Source organism: Podarcis cretensis (genome assembly GCF_951804945.1).
Source record: "Podarcis cretensis genome assembly, chromosome: 15".
In the NCBI taxonomy this organism is placed as follows: domain Eukaryota; kingdom Metazoa; phylum Chordata; class Lepidosauria; order Squamata; family Lacertidae; genus Podarcis; species Podarcis cretensis.
Window position 1 is genome coordinate 2,653,619 of NC_137185.1, and position 24,880 is coordinate 2,678,498.

Genomic DNA, 24,880 nt, shown 5'->3' on the forward strand with positions numbered 1-24,880 from the left:
TACCCTGCTTCCTTCAGGTACGCAGCGCCAACCAGGTTGGTGGGAGGTCAGGTACGTAGTGCAGCCTACCATGTTTTACGACGGGGCCTTCTCAGTGGTGGCACCCCAATTGTGGAATATCCTTCCCCAGCCACTTTGAGATTGGGCTGGTGCGACATGGACTATCTTTTGGCACCAGGTAGAAGCATTTATCCCCCCCCCCAAACACACACGTTTTGAGTTGTCAGCATCAGCCTATGCCGTGTAGAAGATGCAACAGATGTGTGGGTGTGTTTCACTCAGTTTTTTAGACTGTGAACTGTAGATTTTGTGAATATATTTTTGATGGGTTGGTTCTGAGGTAGCGTTTGGATGCAGCGACCCACCTGGAGTTCTTTGTATGATAAAAAGCCGTAGCTCCATAGTAGACCATTTCCTCTGCATTCAGTCCTTGATGGCATCTCCAGGTCAGGCTAGTTGAGACTCCCTGTCTGAAATTCTGGAGAGATGCTGCCAGTCAGTGTAGGCAGTACTGAGCAAGGTGAACAATGCTGAGCTAGAAAACTCTGTGAGACTGTCCTTGTTTTGGATGCTGCAGGGTCCGGGTTCAGTCTCCAGACTTAAAAAAGGATCCAGCTCGTAGACTCTCCTATTAAACCACCCCTTAATTCAGAACCATGAGGACCAGAATCTTGCTAGGTAGACCAACGGATTTGGCTCAGTAAAAGGGGGGCAGCTTCCTGTTTAAGGCTGCGGGGTATATGCAGGTAGGATAGAAATAAATACTGCCTGAAAAGAACTAAGGATTTACTTTTAGCACCGTAAACAATAATTTTCATACACATAAGTAACCAACGAAAATGACATAGCCGTTCCACTTAAGCCCACGTTGCCCCAGGGCCCATTCGTCACTCTGTCCTGCGCAGGGTGTCATGCTCTTGAGTCCCAGGGGTTTGCGAGTTATTCTGCAAATATATGGCAGGTATACTTTTAAAAACAGCAGTAAATCTAGAGAAGCTCACTGAACTGGGGGAGCTTTTTGCAAAAGCTCGGCTTTTCATCACTCCTCCTCCTCCCCACGTGTCAGTGAGTTCTGGCTGATGCATCTCGACGAATCTTAGCACACAACAATTCCTTTCTGTCCCTCATGGAATGCAAGGCTGCCGTTTGCCAGGAAATCTAGAGAGCCAGGGTGGTGGGTGGAGTGAAGTTTCAGATCCACATGAGAGATAAGAGGGGGCAGAGCCTGGCTGCTGCAGGATCAGGCCCAAGGGGGCCTGCCCAGTGCAGGATCCTGTTCTCACAGCAGCCAGCCTGCGAGGAAGATCCAGGGGCAACACAGAACCCTTTCCCCATGTACAACTGCCCAGCAACTGGTATTCAGAGAGGCAGACTGCCTCCATCCCTGGGGGTAGATTGTATGGATGCAAAAGGCCTCTTGGATTTCTCCAAGAGTGGGATGAGGTGTTCCAGAAGCTCACTGGTTTCTGCGTGTGGCTGGGGAGAAAGCTGGAGAAGGCTGGCATCAGGGTTAGGCTGCAATGAGATTGCAAACTGGAGCGCTAACAAAGGCAGACTCTTGTAACTGTTGGGCCAGGGCTGGCTAACCCAGCTCCCATCATCCCTTCATATAGTATCCAGATCAAGGGAAGTAATAGGACCATTCTATTCTGCCTTGGTCAGACCACACCTAGAGCCCTGTGTCCAGTTCTGGGCGTCACCAGTGGCGTAGCGTGGGTTGTCAGCACCCAGGGCAAGGCAAGTAATTTGCACCCCCTAACCCGTGGATTTGTGCCCCCTAACCCTAACCCCCAGATGTTGCGCCCGGTGCGGCCGGCCCCTCCTGCACCCCCCACGCTACGCCACTGGGCGTCACAGTTTAAGAAGGATGTTGACAAGCTGGAAGGTGTGCAGAGGACGGCGACCAGGATGATAATAATATAATAATAATAAATTTTATCTATCCCCCGCTCTCCCCAGCCAAGACCAGGCTCAGGGCGGCTAACACCAAATATAAAAACAATTGATTGTAATACAGCTTAAAAAACAAGATTAAAATACAACATAAAAACATTAAAATGCAGCCTCATTTCAGTGGAAACTCAAATAAAAAACTTTTTTGGGGATGAAAACGTCAAGTCTTCACCAAGGCTAACTATCTAGACGTCCTTCATGGGCCAGAAAAAAGCCAGGGAAGTCCCCAAATAGGAGTTCCAACACAGAAGGAGAAAGGAAAAAAGAAAGAGAGGGAGGGAATCAAATTGATTCCAACCCAAAGGCCAGGCGGAACAACTCTGTCTTACAGGCCCTGCGGAAAGAAGTCAGATCCCACAGGGCCCTGGTCTCATGAGACAGAGCGTTCCACCAGGCCGGAGCCACAGTTGAAAAGGCCCTGGCTCTGGTTGAGGCTAATCTGACTTCCTTAGGGCCCGGGACCTCTAGGGTGTTGCTATTCCGTCAAGGGTCTGGAAACCAAGCCTGATGAGGAATGGTTGAAGGAGCTGAGTATGTTTAGTCTGGTAAAGTAGAGACTGAGAGGAGATATGACAGCGCTCTTCAAATATCTCAACGGCTGTCATATGGCAGAGGGAACGAGCTTGTTTTCTCCTGCTCTGGAGGGCAGGACTTGAACCAAGTTGCAAGAAAGGAGATTGCGACTCAACATCAGGATGAACTTTCCGGCAGCAAGAGCCATTCAACAGTGGAATGGTCTCCCTCAGGAGGTGGTGGCCTCTCCTTCCTTTGGAGGCTTTTAAGCAGAGGTTATGCTTTAGCTGAGAGCCCTGCATTGCAGGGGGTCAGGCTAGAATCTACCACTCTCTGATTCTGTGATCCCTGACCCTCAGCCATGCTGTCTGCTGGGAGCTGGACTCTGGCAGCACCTGGAGGGCTAATGCTGCCCCAACTCCACTGTGCAGCTTCTGTTACCTTTCTGGACCTCTAACTGTCTCTCACCTTCTATCGAGCTCCAGGGGGAATTAACGCATACATGCGTTGGGATAACTGGGAAATAGGCCTTGTTGCACACCTTGTTGTTGTGCGAGACTGCAGGGGTTCCAGGGGTTCCGAGGTCTGTGTTTCCTTTTGGGAATGTGGCACAACGGAGACTGGCGTATCTTTAGGGTGCTCTACTTCTCAGTCACTTCACTGCCTCTCAACACCTAACTCTGGCTTTGTCCTTCTAATTAACCTGAATTAGCAAGCCCCCACCCCCCATTTTGCATCTCACCCAGAGCCCCTTCCCTTGGCGCTCTTAATGGCCCGTCACCCAAGCGATCGCCTCAACGCAGGAAGCTAGTCTGGCTTATATTCGAACACTTGCTTGATCCAGGAGTTAGAAGGATCTTGCATACAGCCTCCTCCCTCTCCAAACTCATAACAATATTTATCAATTCCCGGTGGCTCCTGTAGAACCATAGAATTGCAGAGTTGGAAGGGGTTCCAAGGGTCATCTAGTCCAACCCTCTGTAACGCAGGAATCTTTTTGCCCACAACTCAGAGATTCAGAGTCTCGTGCTCTACCAACCGAGCCAATAGGACTGTCTCTATATTTCACTTTTCTCCAGAGAAGTCCAGTCTGTGTTTACAGGATTGCCAGGCAGTTCTGTTTGGGTTTTGTTCACCTCCCCTCCAACTTCCTGAGGCTTCTAGCCCACAAGTCTAAATTCTGTGTGCCAAACTCCCAGCCGCTGCTCTTCCTGGCTCTTCCAAGCCCAAAAGAAGCCAGTCAGGGAGTGCTTCGTGGGCTTCAGTTTTCCCTATTAGAAACCCCCAGCTATTCTTCTCCCATCTCTCTCTGTCTCATGCTAAGGAAACTATTTTCCTGCTGGGTGTCGGGCAGTGCTGATTGCATATCGATTACCTGTCAAATGCCTGTGGTGGCCTAGTTCGTTAACATTTTTAAATTGTAGCATCACAGGGCCTTTTCTGCGAGGCAGAAGCCCTGAGATCCAGGCTGGTGAAATTCTACCCCCCCCCCCAAGCTGGATTTGCTCACTGAACACCACAGGAGCTTTTTCCCCAGGGGGAACTCACAGGAACTCAGTTTTGGCACCTCTCGGGGGCACCATTGCCATTCTGAGAGAACGAGGGAGGTGTTCGTGGTGAGAAAAATAGCACCGGGTATGTGTATTGTGGGCTGGGGGTGCGGAGAGCAGGGAATCCACCAGGCTCCCTGGCACCTGCTTGGGTTCCTCATCAATGAGTTTCACGAATCTTAATCTCCATCAACCATCCTCCCCATCTATTGGCTTCCTTTGCCAGCTCTCTCTCTCCCCCCTTTATTATTATTATTCCCCCCCCCCCCCCGTTCTTTATAATCACACTTTCATCCAGGGACGTCAAATAACTTACAGAAAAACCATTCAGTCGAAAATTTGCCACCTCTCAAGCCGGCTTGCGTCTGACCGAGATGAGTCAGGCAAGGAGGTTGGTATCTCTCAAACGCTGCGGTTTCCAACGGGCTTCGAGGGAGTCTCTTTCGACCTCTCCTAGCCCTATCTTGGCTTTGCTGCTGTTTCCTGACTTCTGTAACCCCCGGTAGGGAAGATGTGGCAGCCTCCCCCTTCCCCATAACACCCCCCTCCAGAGCCTTTCTTTGACCCATCTATCTTTTTGCTTTAGTCAAAGAACTGTGGGGTTTCGGTTTGGACCACCGCCCGAAGCTTCGAGGCACATCTTGCTCTTCTGCCTGATATAATAATAATAATAATAAATAATAAAAATTTATTTATATCCCGCCCTCCCCAGCCGAAGCCGGGCTCAGAGCGGCTAAGAACTATAAAAGTAACACAGCATTCTAAAATCAATTCATTCTAAAATCAGTTCAAATCAAATTAATGACAACCATTGGGCTAGAGTTCTGTGAGGATTACCGGAGGAGGGGGTCAGGCTGTGCCTTGGCCAAAGGCCAGGTGGAACAGCTCTGTCTTGCAGGCCCTGCGGAAAGATGTCAAGTCCCACAGGGCCCTAGTCGCTTGTGACAGAGCGTTCCACCACATCAGGGCCATGGCCAAAAAAGCCCTGGCTCTAGTTGAGGCCAGCCTAACCTCTCTGTGGCCTGGGACCTCCAAGATGTTTTTGTTTGAAGACCGTAAGGTCCTCCATGGGACATACCAGGAGAGGCGGTCCCATAGGTACGAGGGTCCTAGGCCGTATAGGACTTTGCTTTGCTTTTTGAGGAGGGCTAAAAAAAATAATCACCTGGTGCCTTTTGGAGAAGCCTGCTCTGCATCTGTCGCAGGTGTGCCTTCTCACTGGAAGGCAGTGGGCCCCGCGCAGGGGTGCAACGGGCACCCTCCTCTGAGTGTGGACAATTCTCTGTGCATCAGCCTCACAGGTGATTGAATTTGGCTGGTCAAAAGCTCCGTGCAGAGATATGGCAGAATTATTTACAGAGGAGAATGACGCCCATCCTTAACCCTTATCAGCCGATACTTTGTCCCTTTCAGCACAAACGAATCGCAGTATCGCACCAGGAGAGGGTTAAGGGGTTGTCTCCCAGCAGAGGCCCCACGGCAACTAATCTTAGCCAGCCGTTTCTGCTTTACCCATGGTTTTTTTTTTTTTTTGTACCGGATGTCAAGAACACCAGTCCTTTGAAGGCAGGCGAGTGGGCGGGAGAGAATTGAAAGGCAGCTTTTTAATAAAAGACAAGCGGGTGTTCCTTCCTCGACAAGCACTAGCGACATGACAGATTGATGGGCACCTGGTGCCCAGACATACGTGGCAGGCGGGTCGCCGATATGTTTATTATTTGTGCTTCGAGGCCTCTCCCTGAATCAATTGGTTCCAGGGCAGGTTGCAAAAGCATCCCAGTTTAAAGCGTATTATGACTCTCATGGAACCATAGAGTTGGCCATCTAGTCCGAGCCCATGCAGTACAAGAATTGCAGCTAAAGAATCTTTGACAGATGTCCGCCCAACCTCTACTTTAAAAATCCCAAGGAAGGAGAGCTCACCACCTTCTGTTCCACTGTCAAACAACTCTCACTGTCAGAAAGTTGAACTTTTAAGGACCGCCTCTCAACATATGAACCTACCCGGACTCTGCAATCATCCTCTGAGGCCCTTCTTCATGAGAGGTGTGGAGGGTGGCAACACGAGAAAGGGGCCTTTTCTATGGTGGCTCCCCATTTGTGGGATGCTCTCCTCAGGGAGGCTCACATGGCGCCTTCATTGTACAGTCATACCTCATGTTACGTCTGCTTCATGTTACGTTCTTTCAGGTTATGTCCCGCGGCGACCCAGAAGTACCAGAAAGGGTTACTTCCGGGTTTTGCCGCTCGCGCATGCGCAGACGTGCAAAATGACATCACGCGCATGCGCAGAAGTGGCAAATCGGGTTGCGTTCTTTTCATGTTGCGAACGGGCCTCTGGAATGGATCCCGTTCGCAACCAGAGGTATCACTGTATACTATTAGGCACCAGGCAAAAACATTCCTCTTCAACCAGGCCTTGGTGCCATGCTCCAGCACTCCTCAAACCACAGAGGGTGATGCCAAGGGGGTCTCTTCTGCTGATCTTAACCCCCGGGCAGACTGACATGGAAGGAGACGGCCCTTTGACTGTTGGGGACCCCAGTCATTTAGGACTTTACACGACAGTGTTAACATATACGTGGGAGACACACCGCTCAGTCTCGAAGCTTATGGGCCACTTACAGCCTTTTTTCACCCTAACCTACCTTGCACTGTGGTTGTGGGGAGTAAATGAGGAAGGGGAAGACCGTACACGTGACCTTGACCTCCTCAGAGTAGAAAAGGTGGGATGCAAAAGCAATAAATAAACAAAACAAACCTTCTTGCCTGCAGAGTTTGTGCCTGAGTGATAATTCAAGGCCTCTCATCCCTCCAGTTTTGGGGGGGCTACTGTTGAGGGGGGGGGGCTTCTAAAACTGTGGCAGCTGAAAATCACTCTTGTGATCCTTCTGTGATGTTTTCTGTGTGAAGAGAGAGGAATCAGAGAACATGTGGAATATCTCTTCCAGATGCTGTGTCAGCTTGCGCCAGATGTTCTCCCTCTGCCGGGGAGTGGAGTGGAGAAAGGGGTTCAGCAGGCTGTCCCCATGTCCTACTCTACCTTGAGACACTGTCTGCTTTGCTGGGTGGGCGGGCTTCAAATTGCACCTGGGCATCAGAAATGAACAGGTACAGTACATCAATACACAAAGGTCATGTGGGCACATGATGGTGCGCTGGAAGGTATTTATATTCAAGTAATCACTACTGCTTCTGTGGTTGTGTGGTGCAATGGTTAGCGTGTCGGACTAGGGTTGGAATCCCCACTCAGCCATGAAGCTCACTTGGGCCAGCCACTGCCTCTCCCAGCCTAGCCTACCTCACAGGGTTGTTGCAGGAATAAAATTGGGGAAGGGAGCAAAATACTCACCACCTTGAGCTCCTGGGAGGAGAAGTGGAGTTTTACCTGCAACAAATAAGTAAATAAAATGCATTTATGCGTACTATTTCGACTGTGAGAATAAGGCAACCAAATATGGGTTGTAGCGAAACAGAAATATATGAATCAAAATTTTATATAAGAATTATGCATTAATATAGAACTTTGGCCAAGACAGTGTACATTTTATTTTATTTGTTTTATACAATTTCTGTATAGCAAGAAAAAGAAACCCTCAAAGTGTTTTCTTCAAGAATATATTTATTCATTTAAAGATATTTATATACCGCTATGCCATTTTTAAAAAATCAAAGCGGTTTAGAGCAACAAAACATAAAACCATACAATAAAAACCATAAAAGGGTCAATGATTGTGGAAGGATTTTTTAAATTGCCTGCATAAGTCTGATGCAACAAAAAGGTTTTCAGCCTTTAAAGGTGGGCACAAGAAGCTGCCAACCTTTTACAAGGAGAACTAAACTATAATAGTAATTAAAAAAAAAGACATTTAAATTAGTATGTGTAAAGTATATTCAAAATCATACCCTTTCCCGTCTATGTTTTGGGTGATGTGCAGGGGGAAATGTGTTGCACATCTGCTCCGATAATCACAGTTACTTCTGTATTTTGAATCATAGAATTGTGGAGTTGGAAGGGACCCTGGGGGTCATTCATCCCAACCCCCTGCAATGCAGCAATCAATACCCCTATGCATCTAAATTAGTATGTGTAAAGCTGTTCCAAATCTGCACTGGAACTGAAAATATTCCTCTATGCCACAGGAGCGGCAAGGACCCTAACTGCTAAAAACTGGAAAAAAGAAACTGTGCCAACAAAAAAGGAATGGCAAGACAAACTGTTAGAGTATATTGAATTGGCTAGATTAACAGAGGCAGTTAGAGATCACACTAGACAATAGCTTCAAAAAGCATGGGGAAAATGCAGAGAATACGTCACAAAACAGTGCCCTAAAATACATACCTGGACTTGTTTCGATTAATGTCTGCAGAAGAGTTTGTGGATATTTAAGTTATAATTAGAAAAATCTTTATAATTATTCATAAAGGAAACAGCTTATAAGAAGTAAATAAGGAGGCTAGATACAGGATAAAGGAAGTCTTTTATTTGGTTGTTTGTATTGTTGTATGATATGTTTATTGTATGTTATGTTGACGTTTAATGAGGGTGGATTTCTGTGTTGGAGGGTGGGGGGTTTATGTTGTAAATAAAATTTCCAATTAAAAACCCAAAAACAAACAAAAACAAATCTGCACTGGTACCATTAGCAGGAGCTTCCCCCCTGCCTCCCTTTCCTCATTCCCTCTTCCTTTTTTGCAGACTGACTCCCCACCTGGAAGGAAGATGAAGGGGGCCACCAGGCCGTGGAGCACGGCCCTCTCCAAGCAGGGGTGCCATGGGACAGAACGAGGGAAACCTCTGCCCTCCGCCCCCATCGGCATGAAGACCTCCAAGTCATCCACCTCCCTCGCCTTCGACTCCCGGCTCAGCAAGGTGGGTTTCGGGCTGGTCGTCCGCTCCAGTCTTGAGGTCTAGACACTTGCTAAACCCTCCGCTCGGCCGTAAATCCCGTGCTGGCAGCAGGAAGCGTCAAATCGTGGAGCTTCGGTCGACCAAAGCTCCTTGGAAACAAAAGAGGGAGGTTGTTACGGGACATCAGAGCTTTGCGCAGAGACTGGTTCCAGAAGCGTAAAGGTCAGGAAGTCAGCTCCCCTTTCTTCTCCCTCCCACCGCCCCACAAAAAAGGCAAGCCAGCCCTGAGCTGCGGGAGAAGCCTTGCCAAAGACGTCAAGCCCTTCAGATGTCTCTCTTCCTTCAGCCAGTCAGTGGCTTGGCTACCAGAGAGGTGGCTGTCTTCCAGCTGCGCCTGCAAACCCCACATTTTTGTGAGTTGGCCCAAGAGATGAAAGGAGGGCGATGGCCTGGAATGGGGAGGGAAGGAGTGGTTTGATGCTGTCGCTGCAGCAGCCACAGAACTCGAGAGCCTGTTTTTTTAATTTCCCCTCCTGCGTCTCTGGCTGTTTGGTGAAATCGTTCTCTGGAGGAGCGAGCCTTGGTTCATTATTATTTTTATTATTTCATTTTATTTCTTTTCTTTGAAAAGAGATGCTTAAATCTCCTGCTTCAAAGAGAGAGCCATGTGGTCTGTCAGGTGGGATTGAAGTTTTCCAGGTGTCCCCGTCATGGGGGCAAATGAGGTCAAGTCCTTGATGGCTATGAGTGGATGAGTGGAGAAGGAAAGGGTTGCTAAATCAAGGCCACACACCCTCTAATATTTCTCCAAGAAAAATAGGGACATCCTATTCTATTATTATTATTATTATTATTATTATTATTATTATTATTATTACTATTACTATTACTATTATTATCAGTGCTTTTTTCCAAAAAAAATGTTTAGGGGTACTCACATTTTGACTCAAGAAAATCACCATTTTATAGTTCAAATTGGGGGGAAATAAATACAGTAAATGGACAAAAGCGCAAAGATTCACAAAATGTTTAGGGGTACCCATAGAAAAAAAGCACTGATTATTATTATTATTATTATTATTATTATTATTATTATTATTATTATACCCTGCCCATCTGACTGGGTAGGCCTTCCACTCTGGGCAGCTTCCAACATATATAAAAACATAATAAAACATTAAACATTTTAAAAAACACTTCCCCATACAGGGCTGCTTTCAGATGTCTTCTAAAGGTTTCGTAGTTACTTATCTGCTTGACTCAGGGGCCGCATGGCTCCATACTATCCAACATTCCTCAAATGAAAATAGGGAAGTCTTAAGGAAAAGTGGGACATTCCTGGATCAAATCTGAAACCGGGACGGCTTCTGTAAATCCAGGACTGTCCCTGGAAAATAGGGGGGCACTTGGAGGGTCTGCATCTGCACTCTCCATTTACAGCACTTTGATATCACTTTAAACAGGCATGGCTCCCCCACCCACCCAAAGGATGGGTCTCAAAAGGCCTTGATCCAGCCGTGCCACTGGGCCCTGGACCACTAATCCAGCCCTGCCTGGTGGCCACAGCTAAGAAGGCCCTGCAGGGATGGGCGTGTGGGAAATCTAAGCCGATGCCTCTTCTTCCCATCTCGGCTCCAAAGCGCTCTGACCTTCTCCTCTCTTGCAGCTGAAGAGAGCCAGCAGCGAAGACATGCTCACAAAGCCAGGCGTCATGGCAGCCTCAGGAGGCTCCCGGCTGAAGAAGACCATCACCACGGGGGCCATTTCCGAGCTTGCTGAGAACCGACTGCGGCCCGTCTCAGGTAGGGGAAGGGGTGATGAAAGCTGGGCGTGGGGTCTCCAGCCAGAAAGCTAAAGCGACCCTCTTGCGACTCGCTTTTCATCGCAGTGATCAACTCATCTGGGGGAGAATTTAATGGGGAGAATGTGGGGGATCCAAGGCTGGGCAGGGCAGGATGCTGCCAGCAAGTACCTCCTGGAACTATAATTCCCAGTGAAGAAGGACTGACAGTTGAAACTCGTCTGGGGAGTCAGGGTTCCCCTTAACAAACTACAGCTCCCAAGTTTCGTTGGGGGAAGTCACACCGGCGCCAAGACCACACACAAGCCATACGTTTAAAGAGCTACGATACCACTTTAATTGGTCATGGCTTCCCCCAAAGAATCTTGGGAGTTGTAGTTCATTAAGGCTGAGGAGAGCTGTTCAGAGACTCCCTGTTCCCCCATCACAGAGGTACAATTCCCAGAGTGGTTTCATCTCCAGTCCCTCTTCCCAGGGAACTCTGGGAATTGTAGCTGTGTGGTAAGGGAAGTGGGGAGGTCTCCAAACAACTCTCCGCACCCGGAACCAACTACAACTCCCAGGATTCTTTGGGGGGAAACCATGATTGTTTTAAAGTGGCACTTTAAATGCATGGTGTGAATGTGGCCTCAGTGTAAGGCCCATGGCTGTTGAAAGGAGAAATTATTCTGAGTTTTTGCAGCTGACTTAAAGGTGCTTTGTGGGTGTGGGTGTGGGTGCCCTGTTGTTTTGGTGGGGGGAGACTGGTTAATGCAGCTTTGAACACCAGCAGCCTTTTGAGTGTTTGCCTGGCATATGATGTGTTAGATACATATGTACAAGTAAGTGGATGTCTTAACCCCTTCCCTCCCTCCACCAAAAAAACACACCCGTTAACTGTCTCGGGAGGTAAAAATGACTACCAGGCTTTGAAAAAGCTGGTATCGCTGGATCAGGTTTGTCAGTTTTGTTGAATTAATTAAATTCTAATTGGATTTTGAATAAATGTGCAATCAGTTGTTTCGGTTTTGAATTTTACTGTTTTATTATCTCCAGTGGGTCGCGCAAACTCTGAATAATGCTTTCTATAGGCTAGGGGACGCTGGGGGTGAGTTTCTAGAAACAAGGGTGGGCAGTGCCCCCAAAAAAGTTGTGGAACCACTACCCTAGAACTTCCTATCACTGGAGACTGGTCAGCGGGGAAGGATGGCAGGAATTGACGTTTGGAGCTTATTTTTTGCTTGTCTTCAATGGGGCTCTGCTATCAGGATTTCCTGTTCTCCCCCCCCCCCCGCGTTATTTATGCAGTCTAACCACTTGAGGGCGCCAGCGGTCAGCCCAAATACTGTAGGTGAAAACCTTACTGCAAATGTTGTCTTAGGTAAGAATTCTCGGAGAATCTGATAGAAATGGGAGCAAAAATTGCCCACTCATTTGTCCCACACCTGGGATTGAGATCAGTCTGTCAAACACCATTGCGATTCGTGGTTGCTGCTCTCGGATGGCCGTGGAAGGTCATCAGCTGAGGGCAACCCTTCGCACATCTGATGAAGCAGGCTCCAGTTTGCAAAAGCTTTAATGCGACAATGACCTGCAAGATATCCTTACACATGTACCCCATATGTGCCCAGTCGACCACTTTGCTCTGCGGAACTGGCACCAGCGCAGCTGCGGCATAACAACCGTTGTGCATTTGTAAGGAATTGTTCTTTTTAGTGCGGCAGCCCCTGCACTTTGGTACTCCCTGCTGCCACTGTCTCCTGTGGGAGTGAGTTCCACAGTTGAACTATGTGCTGGGGGAAGAAGGGCTCCCTTTCTCTGTCCTGAATCTTCGAACAAATGGTCCAGAGAGAGAGAGAGAGAGAGAGAAATGTGCATCATAACGGTATGGCTTAGGAGCGGGTAAGGTAAAGGTAAAGGTACCCCTGACCATTAGTTCCAGTCGCGGACGACTCTGGGGTTGCGCGCTCATCTTGCTCTATAAGGCAAGGTGGCTGGCGTTTTTCCCCAGACAGCTTCTGGGTCATGTGGCCAGCATGACTAAGCCGCTTCTGGCGAGCCAGAGCAGCGCACAGAAACGCCATTTACCTTCCCACTGGAGTGGTACCTATTTATCTACTTGCACATTGACGTGCTTTCGAACTGCTAGGCTGGCAAGAGCTGGGACCGAGCAACGGGAGCTCACCCCGTCGCGGGGATTTGAACCGCCGACCTTCTGATCAGCAAGCCCTAGGCTCTGTGGTGCCTTGCCACAAACTTCACATTTCAAGCATGTGAGTGTGTGCGTTGGGAGGGGGGTTCTGTGCTGTCTCCTAGAAAGCTTTAGGCGCTGGTCTTGCAATCCAGACATGTCTCACCCACTAACCCAGCGTTTGTGTCTGAGGAGCCGGTGCCTGTTCCCTAGGAGGCTGGCTGACTAGCCTGCTAGGGCCAAGGCTCTGGCAGCAAACAAACAAGCTTTCTGGCAAAGCAGCCTTGGCAGAATAAACAAACCGCCTCCCTGTATGTTTGCAGGGAGAGAGACGGACTGAGTGGTGTTGCTGTTTTAATACTGCTTGGCATCTCTGTACTTTCTTTCTGTCGTGCCAACAGGGCCCCAGTGGAATCCGGGCTCGGTGGCACCTTTTGCGGGGAACTCTCAGGGCCTTCCGAGTGAGCAAAAGTCAGGGAAGTCAGCATCCTTGTCTTTATACCAGGACTGGCCAATCCGGAGGCGCCGTACTGCCTGCCCAATAGGAACAGGCTATCTTGGGTAGCCGTATTTCCGTTACTTGCCTCAAGGTGAGGCCTGAGATCACACTAGCGATGCTGGGTTTTCCAGCAAACCCGATTCCTTTCTCTGATGACCTAAACCAGTCTTCTGCAACCTGGCGCCCTCTCCAGATGATTCAGACTCATGGGCATTGTAGTCCAAACTTCAGCAGAGGCTGCAGGAGGCTGTGTGAAAGCAACCCTCATCCAATTTAGCATGACTGCAATATTTAGTAAACAACCCTTTTAAAAAATGCCATATTTTAATTTTAGCATCCTGTACTAATGCTGCATAAATCTACCCAATAACCCGATTTGAAATCCTTATTTATTTATTTTAATGTGGGGGAGACTCTTTGAACCACCCTCTGATGTGGTGTAAATATTTTATGCCAAAGCTTCAAAGCTTAACTTCGAAATATGTGCAAGGTTTTGTGAGTGTTGTGTGTTTTTTTACTGGTGCGCTTGTTAAGCAGTTTTAAGACCTGACCGCTCAGTTAGCTTGCACCTCCCTCAGATGTTTGCTGAAATGTTTTTTTGTGGGTTTTTTTTGCAAAGGGAAGTGTGAAACAGCCCTTGGAGTGGGGCGGGAAAACATGCTGCCGCTTCCAAAAAACCCCAGTTCAGCACCGCTGCCCATTGTCCCAAGAGCCGCAAGTCTCAGATCAGGGGTGCCCGCAGTCGGACCAGATGGGCCACCAAAGCCCTGCCTCCTCTGCAAACCTGGCTGACTGGTTTATGTATTTATTTATTATCTATGCCTGGCTTTTCCTTTGATGCTTTTAAAAGAGTATTGGACAAATTCATGCAATCATAGTCATAGAGGTGGAAGGGACCCCAATGGTCATTCACTTCAAACCCCTGCAATGCAGGAATCTTGCTCCATCTTCCATGTCACAGCCCTTCAGTTATTGTGTCTTCTCTCAATTTCCGCTTTTCAAGGGTAAACATATCCAGTTCCCTCAACCGTTCCTCATAAGGCTTGGTTTCCAGACCCTTGGTCATCTTGGTTGCCCTCGGGTTCTGCACATGTTCCAGCTTGTCAACATCCTTAAACTGTGGCACCCAGAACTGGACACAGGATGGCCAAGGCAGAATAGAGTGGGACTATGACTTCCCTAGGGATGCGGGTGGCGCCAGTGGCGTAGCATAGGGGTGCAGGGGGGGCCGGCCGCACCGGGCGCAACATCTGGGGGTTAGGGTTAGGGGGCGCAAATCCACGGGTTAGGGGGCGCAAATTACTTGCCTTGCCCCGGGTGCTGACAACCCACGCTACGCCACTGGGTGACGCTGTGGTCTAAACCACTGAGCCTCTTGGGCTTGCCGATCGGGAGGTCAGCGATTCGAATTCCTGCGACAGGGTGAGCTCCCATTGCTCAGTCCCTGCTCCTGCCAACCTAGCAGTTTGAAAGCATGTCAAATTCAAGTAGATAAATAGGTACCACTCTGGCGGGAAGGTAAGCGGCGTTTCCATGCTCTGCTCTGGTTTCGCCAGAAGCGGCTCAGTCATGCTGGCCACATGACCCTGAAAAACTGTCTGCGGACAAACGTCGGCTCCCTCAGCCTGTAAAGCGAGACGAGCGCCGAAACCCCAGAGTCGTCTGCGACTGGACTTAACTGTCAGGGGTCCTTTACCTTAACCTTTTTATGACTTCCCTTGGTCTGGACATTAGGCTTCTGTGGATGCAGCCTAGAATGGAATTAGCTTTTTTTTACTGCTGCATCCTCTGTTGACTCATGTTAACAGTGTGATGCAGCAGCAAAAAAAGCTAATGCTATTCTAGGCTCCATCAACAGAAGTATATATTGATGGCTACCAGCCACAGTATCTTTGCTCTGCCTCCATGGCTGGAGGGAGTGACGCTTTTGTGGATAGTTGTTCCACTTGTAGGTTTCCCATTAAGAGCCTAGGAAGATACGAAGAGTCTTTGCCAAACACCCTGAGCTCCTTGGAGGAAGGGGTGTGATATAATTACGCTGTGAACTGCCCTGAGATCTACAGATGAAGGGCAGTATAGAAATTTACGGTAATTGATGATGATGACTACTGCTGATAAAATTTTCAAATATTCCTATTCATTATATATTCTTGAAAAACACAAATTGCATTTTTATCCTGCCATTTGTCCAAGGAGCTCGAGGCGGCATTCAAACCCTCTCCATTTTATCCCCACAACAACCCTGTGAGGTAGGTCAGGCTGAGAGGCAGCCCAAGGTGAGCGAGAGCTTCCTGGCTGAGTCCTCATCTCCCAGGCCCTAGCACAGCACTCTAAACAATTTCCTTTTTTGAGATGCTGTTGCTTTCCAGTGCTTGAGACCCCAGAGCAAGTTGAGGAGGGGGCTCCCAGTTAGCAGAGCTGGGGGGGGGGGAGGCAGCAGCCTTAATTCCACCCAGGATTCTTTTGCCCCCCTCTCCCAAACTGGAGGATTATTTAAAGTCTGGGACACCGGGATCAGAATGCAGCCGTCAAGGTCACTCTCCTGCAGACGCAGGCAAGGCTGGTGCCCCAGGGAGAATTCAACCTTGCCGTTTCCTGCACAACACACACACACACACACACCAGCAATAACTTAAAAGGAAATAAAATAACTCTTGCTTTCAGCCTTTCGCAGTTGATCAAGAGCAGGAGGTGGATGAATATGCTCGGTTATGACTTCTCCCTGTTCCTCGTTCTCCATATTCCCACATCAAGTGTGCGATTTCAAAAAAAAATGTCCTCATGGAGATTAATCAAGGTTCTAGTGTCAATTTCTCTCCATGTGCACTTTTTTTTTGGAAAGCCGTTTCCCCTAATATAATGCATTTTTTTTTACGTTATTTTGGGACACCCGAGATGCATGTTTGCAGGGCTCTCCATGTTCCCGCAACTGTTTTAACTGTTTTTAATTCAGAATTTTAAACTCTGCAAACCTGCCCTGTGACCTGCTGGTGAATGGTGGGTAGTAGTTGTTGTTCCACTCATATAGGCACTTTTCTACACATTATTTGGCTGGAAAACTGCACTGCAAAATTTGGAGAAGTGCAAATTCGTTTTGGTTTGTGTATCCTTTCAGAAAGTGCAAATGTGGTAGGTGTGCCTTTAAATGTGAATGGCATCAAATTGCACCCCCAAAAAGAGAGAAGTCTTGGTGTTGGTCTGTCTTTCCATCACTCTTTCATAACATAACCCTTCTGTCTGTGTGTGTGTGCCTGGCAGGAATTTGTAGAAACCGAAAAACGATGAGAGTTTAAAATGGACAGTGTCGTTTGTGAATTTGGATCTGTCCCACTAAATATTGGAGGAAGTCGCGCCAAAGTCATGTTTCAGAACGGCACTCTGGACAGGGACCCCCACCTCCTCAGGAACCTATAGAGAACAGGCAGGCAGGCAGGCAAGCCACTTTCGAAAACACAAAGCAGATATATTAATGAAATGCCAGCAGCAAAACCTGGATCCATTGGCATCCAATTTAATTAGCATTTCAATCCCCCTGTAAAATGTGAACAGGCTCCAATTAGGCCCCAGGCAAGAACTGAGATCCCCTTTGAAGGCCAGGCCTTGTCAGACCCCCTCACTTTTTTTAGGAGGGAGGCCTTACCCGCTCCTGCCCCACCATCCATCAGGAATCAACAGGCTCTGTTTCTCTGCAATCCCTCACATCAAAGCAGGTCGAGGAGGAGGAAGAAGAAGGACCTGGGTCTTTAGGATCAGCCAGATGGCCTCCTCATTCTCCCTTCCTGAGATGCAAGCAGGGCACACAGAGGGGTGTTGTCCCCCCCACCCCAAGACACGCTCCATTTGGGGGCATAAACTAGGAATGAAAAGAGCAGTTTTCATTTTCTAGCCATGTTTCATTTTCTAGCCATGGTTTGCAGGCCGTGGGGAGCAGAGAGTGGAATTTCCCCATGGCTTACATTTCTGGCTTTCAAGGCTGCCTTGGCCAGCATCTGGTTCACCCATGATAGAGACCCACCAGGTGTCTCTGGGAAATCCCACAAGCGAGGCACAGAAGCCACAGCTCTTTTCCCTGAGCTGCTGCTCCCAGGCACCTGGTATTCAGAGGTACACTGCTACTGGACCTGGAGGCTCTGTTTAGGTATTCTTGTTTGACATCCAAATAGTTTAGGATAGGGACCAGCAGTCTGTTGCAGAGCAGCTGCTTTGCAGGCAGAACATCGCAGGTTCAGTCCCCAGTATCTCCAGAAAGGCCCTGCCTGAAATTATGGAAAATAACTGCAAAAGTTACGCTGAGCTGGGCACTGTCTCGGAATATGCTCCCATTTAACCTTATTTAGAGCCAAGAGGGCAATGACAAACCTAGACAGCATCTTAAAAAGTAGAGACATCACCTTGCCAACAAAGGTCCGTATAGTAAAAGCCATGGTTTTCCCAGTAGTGATGTATGGAAGTGAGAGCTGGACCATAAAGAAGGCTGATCGCCGAAGAATTGATGCTTTTGAATTATAGTGCTGGAGGAGACTCTTGAGAGTCCCATGGACTGCAAGAAGATCAAACCTATCCATTCTTAAGGAAATCAGCCCTGAGTGCTCACTGGAAGGACAGATCATGAAGCTGAGGCTCCAAGACTTTGGCCACCTCATGAGAAGAGAGGACTCCCTGGAAAAGACCCTGATGTTGAGAAAGATGGAGGGCACAAGGAGAAGGGGACAACAGAGGACGAGATGGTTGGATAGCGTCTTCGAAGCTACAAACATGAGTCTGACCAAACTGCGGGAGACAGTGGAAGACAGGAGTGCCTGGCGTGCTCTGGTCCATGGGGTCACGAAGAGTCGGACACGACTAAACGACTAGCCAACAACAAGAGCCAAGAGGACTGAAATCTTGCTTTTTGGTGGCGGATTCCCTGGGGAATGATGGTTTATTAGGTGACTAGTATCAAAGAGTTGGAAGGGACCCATGTGGGTCATCATCCTGCCCACAACCATCCCTGTGTGGGATTCAACTACCAACTTTCTGGCTAACAGCTGCATGCACTGACCCATTGCGCCCCCTGCTATGGCGATGATGATGGAAACAATAAATAATGATGTTTCCTATAAACTCTAGGAATAACCATCAGCTGGATAGCTCAGCTGGTTAAATTGTGGTGCTGATAACGCCAAGGTTGCAGGTTTGATGCCCGTAAGGGACAGCTGCTTTATTCCTGCATTGCAGGGGTCGGACTAGATGGCCCTCGGGGTCCCTTCCAACTGCATTGTTCAAATTTGGGCGAGACTGCAAGCTCCTCGGGGCAGAGCCCCTCCTTCTCCAAATGCGCTCTGGCCACGCCGCTGCAGCCTTTGGTGCGCTTTTACGCGCTGCGCTCCCTTCGCTCTCGGAGGCGCCCTCGCCTCCCTCCCCCTCCCCCTCCCCATCCTCGGCTTGCAATGCTCTCCCGCCGCCGCTGCGTGGCCTCCCATCCCCGGCCGTGAGTCACCTCGGCGGCTCTTGGCTCGCTGCCGCTGCCGGGAGCGATCCGCCGCGGTGCCCCGGCCAGCAGCGGCCTCCGGGTCTTGCAGCGGCGCGCGCGCAGGAGAGAGCGAGCGAGCGAGGGAGGGCGGGCTGGCCCGGCGCACAATGCCTCCGCCGAGCCCGAGCGAGCCGCTGCCTTTCCGCCGGCGCTCGCAGGGGAGAGCTGCCGCCGCCCTCCCCGCCCACCTGGTCCCATGAAGCGGCCGAGGGGGCCTTAGCGAGCCGGACGAGATGGGCAACCAGCCGGGGAGACCCGAGGAAGTGGAGGCAGGTCGGTTAGCCGCGGGAAGCGAGATGCCGGGGGGCGCAGGGGGGGCTGGGGTGCGCCCGCCGGGCACGTGCCAACCAGGAAAAGCGGCGCGGGGCTGCATCCTGGCTCGCCGGGGTTGGCCTTTTCTCTCCGGTGGGTGTGGGGGGGGGGACGGGTGTTAATGCACCGGAGCCTCTCGCGGTGGATTTCTATTCATTTGCAGAATTCGTTTCGTTTTGTTGAATCGCTTTCGCGCGAGCCATAAGCACTATGATAACGCAAACGAGGCAGGTAACATTTGCGCATGAGAAACGGTTAGAGGGAACTCTCTTTAGGATCAGGAGTGGAGAGTCTCTGCTCTAAAGGAACAGGAGGAGCTACTGGGGCTCTTGACCTCGGGGGGGGGGGAACTGTGTATGTGTAAAAGTGCTTTTAGAAATATGTGTGTCTGTGTCGCGTTGCGGGGGGTTGGACTGGATGCCCCTTCGGCCCCCTTCCAATTCTGTGATTCTGTATAATTATGAATGGCGAACTTTGAGATGATGAACGAGTCTTAGCATCAGTTCACCAGTCGAGGGGTCCTCTTTGTAGGAGAAGCTTGGGTGTTTGGGCGGTGTCATAACAACAAACGGGGGTTCCCCCAGGAGTTAAGCCCCCCCCCCCAGTTTTGGCTGTGCACATTCCGGGACATCTCCCGAAAGAGAGGGGGCGGGGGGGGCAGAGGAACGAGCATGTGGCAAAAACTGAGGGTGTCCCAAGGAAGAACAGAGAGTTTAAAATTGGGTTCAGAGCCAGGAGTGTCTGTAAACACACAAATGGGGGGGTGTCAAATTGTGCTGGGATGTTGGGGGCCGGGTGGACGTCTCTCCCAGGATGCTTGCAAGGTCCCTGGGAATTGTGTGCTGTTTTTTTTTATGGGGGAGACAATAACCAGCTGTGGCATCCAGCTTTTCGGCAGTGGTGGCGCACCCTAGGGAACGGTTACCAGGCCTCTCGGAGCAGCTATGTCTTTTGTGAGAATCTCTCCCCTCCTCTCCTCCCCCCCCCCATTGTCCTCTTGGAAGTGCATCGCTATGCATGTTAAACAGGGAATTGGGGTTGGGGGAGCTTGTGGAGTAATAAAGGAGTGCTCCTTCTCCTGCTTTGTGGGTCCACTGTAAAGCCAACCCCCAATTGATGTGTGTCTGTCTGCAAGGCTGGCCAAAATGATTCAGAAAGCAGCATGCCTCTCTTGCCTGTTTCACACATCTTGTTCGATTTTGAGGGGGGCACTCAGCCGCTGGTGGGTTTGTCTTATGCATACCGGGGCCCCTAGAGATTATTAGAGGACTTCTTGTGGGGCCTGGGGGGTGGGAATAAGATGGGGGACGACAGACGGCCTTATCCTGCTGTCATGCAAACATTTTGCCTTGTAGCTAAGCTGCCCTGGGGGAGTCTTCCCCCACCCCAGACCCCTTCTGGGTTTCAATTAGTTTGATGCTGCTCATTTAGAGGTCTTTTCGAAAACCTTCTTACTGCTCAGGCTTTTGAAGTGTGCTTTGAACTTTTTTTATTTTTCCTGCAAACTGCTTTTTACAGGGGGTGGGGTAGTTTTTGGTGTGTTTCGGAGGAATGCTTCCTTTTTGTTATTTAACTTACATCTGATATTTTGTTGTAAACTGGATGGGCTGCTGTGTAAACAATCAGTAGCCAAACCAATATTAAGAGGGCTCTTGTCTGGCGGTAGGACATTTCTAGGAGGTCCCCTTGTTCAAGCCCTAGCACCACAAGGTCAGACTTTGGCCTCTCCGGTAGAGTTGGGTGGGAAGGTCCCCTGCCTGGAGCCCTTAAGAGCTGCTGCCAGTCAGGGTCAGCAATACTAGAAACACTGCCAAAAACAAGGCAGTTCCTTTCGTTCCTGGTAGTAAGAGATTCTGCCATGGCTAACCTCTTCTGACGTACCTGAAAGCAACTTCTTTTTAAGAATACAATGATATACAGTGGTGCCTTGGTTTAAGAACAGCTTGTTTTATGAACAGCTTGGATTAAGAACGCTGCAAACCCGGAAGTAGGTGTTTTGGTTTGTGAACTTTGCCTTGGAAGCAGAACATGTTCCGCTTCCTGTTGACTGTTTTCCATTTGTAAATTGAGTCCCCCGCCGCTATGGGAAAGCACACCTTGGTTTAAGAACGCTTTGGTTTAAGAACGGACTTCCGGAACAGATTAAGTTCATAAACCGAGGTACCGCTGTATTCTTCCCCACTGCTCCACGTAAAGACAGCAGTGCCCGAAGATAACCCCTGAGCCCTCTCCTTGCAACCCTTGATCCAAGAGAAACCGGAATGTGCTCACCATGGTTCCTCTGCCTCTTATGAACTAGACCATAGTCCCGCAAAAGCTGATGCCATAAAACAGTTGGTTCTTCTCCTTTCTCCGCAACAGTGTGGCTGCGCCTCTCCCCCACCCCTGGGAATCTCTGCAAGGGTAGTGCTGGTGTGCCCTTTTCGTTAGGAAAGGGCACAGCAAATGCCAGCCCTGGCCCTCCCTGATCCACTTGTAGAACCGTTTGTTGCTTTTGCTACTGCTGCAAAACATTTCTGCTGATTGTGATGCAGCTGGCAATTTTGGGGGAAGAAACTGGGGGGAAACATACTGGGCTTTTGCCATATTGTGGTTTTTTTGTCTGCGACCTCATCCTCCCCTTTGCATCTCATGGCCTCAGCCTTCCTTCCTTGCCACTCAGCAGAAACCTTCCTCTGCTGGCTGCAAGCTGCCAGCCCTCGATTTTTGCCCTCTAAAAGTAACATTTAAACCACTATGATACCACATTAAACAATCATGGCCTCCTCCCCCCAAGAATCCTGGGAACTGTAGTTTGTTAAGGACTAGCTGGGAGGCCTCATATTCTCCTCGAGCTACAATTCCCAGAGTGCTTAAAACTAATCCCTCTTCTCAGAGAACTCTGGGAACCATACCTCCCTGCTTGAAACCCTGGAGAGCTGCTGCCAGTCAGTGCAGGCAACACTGAGCTAGAAGGACCAAGCACCCGATGAAGGCAGCTCCTCCTGTACTGCCAACTCATAATGAAAAAGAGCAAATATCAGGGATGGAGGGGGTGTTACTGCAACGGCGAGCGCAAGCACCGCCGGCTCATGACAGAGAGGAGGCCAAATACTCTGGGTTTTGTTTGGGGATGTTGTGGTGTCTGAAAATGTGTGAGCAGATGTTCGCCAGAGGGGAAGCTGCCCCAGGGCCATTCTAGGACGCAAATGATGCGTGGTGCGCCTGCCCCACACCCTTGTCTCGGAACATACCTGCTACGAGTTCTGCTGGTCCAGGGAATTCAGGTGTTTACCGCTGAGGCAAGGTGGGGCTCCTGCTTAGACTATTCAGGGAAGGGATGGGAGATGATCATTTTAGCCCCGTGTTCTGGTGCCAAGTGGTTTTCTCTGAGGACATGTCAAAAGCCCAATTTAAGCATCATTTTGCTGGAATCATATCTCTCTCTCTCTCTCTCTCTCTCTCTCTCTCTCTCTCTCTCTGTCCTAAATGGCTGATATTACAAAGGTAGACAAGCTCTGCACATGCAGGTTCAATTGTTACCTGTTGTTGCCTCCAGTAGGCCTCTGCGCCATGAATTTGCCAAACCCTTAACAGAAATGATCTCAGCTAGCAACCTTCTCCACCGGGGCCAGCATATTCCGTACTTGTATGAAGAAGTTGTTTCCTTACGCAGGAGATTTGGGACAATAACTTAACTCTGTTGCAGGGGGTTGGACTAGATGACCCTCATGGTCCCTTCCAACTCCACAGTCCTATGATCCTTTTGTTTTTGATGGGCCTACTCTGTGTATACCTCATTTTGATATCGCTCCCCCTTTTAAAAAAGTTTCAATCTATTTTATTTGTGGCTTTCTACTGGAAAGGATTATATTAATTGGCATAGTGTGGACATAAAAAGACATTTGAAGGCAGCCCTGTTTATGGAAGTTTTTAATGTGTGATGTTTTATTGTGTTTTCAATATTTTGTAGGAAGCCACCCAGAATGGCTGAGGAAACAATTTGTTGTTGTTAAATCATCATCATCATCATTATTAGTATCCTGCCCAGCAACTTACCTGTGGTTTCTTTGCTGCCAATAAACCCACAATCGGAAACCTTGGTTTGTTTTAACTATTCCTTGGTGTTACACGTGCAAATCTTGCGTCTGTCCCTAACAATGGTGTTTTTTGGTCCAACCCAGAGGCTCACTATGCAAGAAAGACAGGAGGCAGGAGCAGCAGGAAAGACGAAACAAACCTTGGAGAAACAAGCCATGGTTTGCTGGTCTGTGGGACAACCTATGGCTTGTTGAACAAACCATGGTTTAGCATTGTGTGACTCTTTCTGCCAACATCTCTCCCTCTGTTCCCCTCACCTTATAAGAAAGCTTCAAATACTTTGGCAAAACTGCTCCAGCCCCTTGACCAGCATGGCCATGCCTTTATCTAAGTTTCCCAGTTCTGCATCACCTTCCTTGGTTTTTTTTGGAGATGGGGAAATCTTATCTCCCAACAAAAGATCTTGTCTCTGTAGGCCGGGATTCTCCACTCTGGGTCTGATGAGCCACTTCTGCCTGACAAGAACTTTAAGGAAAGTTCACATGCTGGTTAACAACAGGATGTGACTACCATACCCAGGCCCTCCTGTTCTCTGTGAGTCAGGAGCTGTTTGTCTGGGTCTACAAAAGAAACTTAATCTGATTTACTCCCCCTCCCCCAGAATCTTCCACCCCAGTGCTGAAACTCAGGCCTCAGGGCATGTGCAGAGTGCTTTGCCTGCAAAGCAAGCCAAATGCAAACGCGTTTCTTTTTTTGAAAAAGCAAAGTGTTCTTGTGTGTCCGAAGCTTGTTTCGTACATCCTCTCTCAGCCAACAACCCTCCTGAAAGCCCTGCAATGTAGAACAGTGTTGCTGCTTTATTTATCTCCAACTAGTGAGTGCAAGGGACGCAGGTGGCGCTGTGGGTTAAAGCCTCAGCGCCTAGGGCTTGCCGATCGAAAGGTCAGCGGTTCGAATCCCTGCGGCGGGGTGCGCTCCCGCTGCTCGGTCCCAGCGCCTGCCAACCTAGCAGTTCGAAAGCACTTCCGGGTGCAAGTAGATAAATAGGGACCGCTTACCAGCGGGAAGGTAAACGGCGTTTCCGTGTGCGGCTCTGGCTCGCCAGATGCAGCGATGTCACGCTGGCCACGTGACCCGGAAGTGTCTCCGGACAGCGCTGGCCCCTGGCCTCTTAAGTGAGATGGGCGCACAACCCCAGAGTCTGTCAAGACTGGCCCGTATGGGCAGGGGTACCTTTACCTTTACCTTTAGTGAGTGCAAGAGAAACCGGCCGGCAGCAACAATGCATCTGAATCCTAGTTGCTGGGGATTGCAAGTGGGGAGAATTGTTGTTGCGCTCAGGTCCTCAGGCCTCCCTTGGGGGCATCTGGTGGTGACTGCAAGGACCGGACTAGATGGGACCCCTTTGGGCCTGAGCCAGGCCCTTCTTCCGTTCTCAGGCGGCTCTTGTAAGCCAGCCAAGCTGCGTGCTGCCAGAGGGGTGGTGAAGGGAGAGGAGAAGAGAGGGGAAACTGGCCACTCCAGGGCCCCCTCACCAGCCTTATCTAGCCAGGCAAGGCAAGGGGGAGATTCCTTTCTATTCCTGGCCCCAGAGAAGGCTGGCAGAGCCGTGAGGAAGGCCACCCATCTAAGGACATTTTAATAGGGTATGACTCCACACTGCCCTGGCCTCCAAAATTCTCCGCTCAGAAACCCAAG

At 49.5% G+C, this 24,880-nt stretch overlaps 1 protein-coding gene across 4 annotated transcripts in view; it reads left to right on the plus strand.

Moving 5' to 3' along the window:
- The window catches only part of SPECC1 (sperm antigen with calponin homology and coiled-coil domains 1), a 106,565-nt gene that overhangs the window by 14,406 nt on the left and 67,279 nt on the right, over positions 1–24,880 (plus strand). For 3 of the 4 annotated variants that reach the window (XM_079955467.1, XM_079955468.1, XM_079955466.1), the window contains 2 exons: positions 8,716–8,889; positions 10,535–10,670. In XM_079955467.1, the coding sequence (XP_079811593.1) occupies positions 8,740–8,889; positions 10,535–10,670 (286 nt within the window). In that variant the 5' untranslated portion in view covers positions 8,716–8,739. Of the gene's footprint in view, positions 1–8,715; positions 8,890–10,534; positions 10,671–18,925; positions 19,124–24,880 lie in introns of those variants that run through there. The other variant, XM_079955469.1, reaches the window with a different exon arrangement.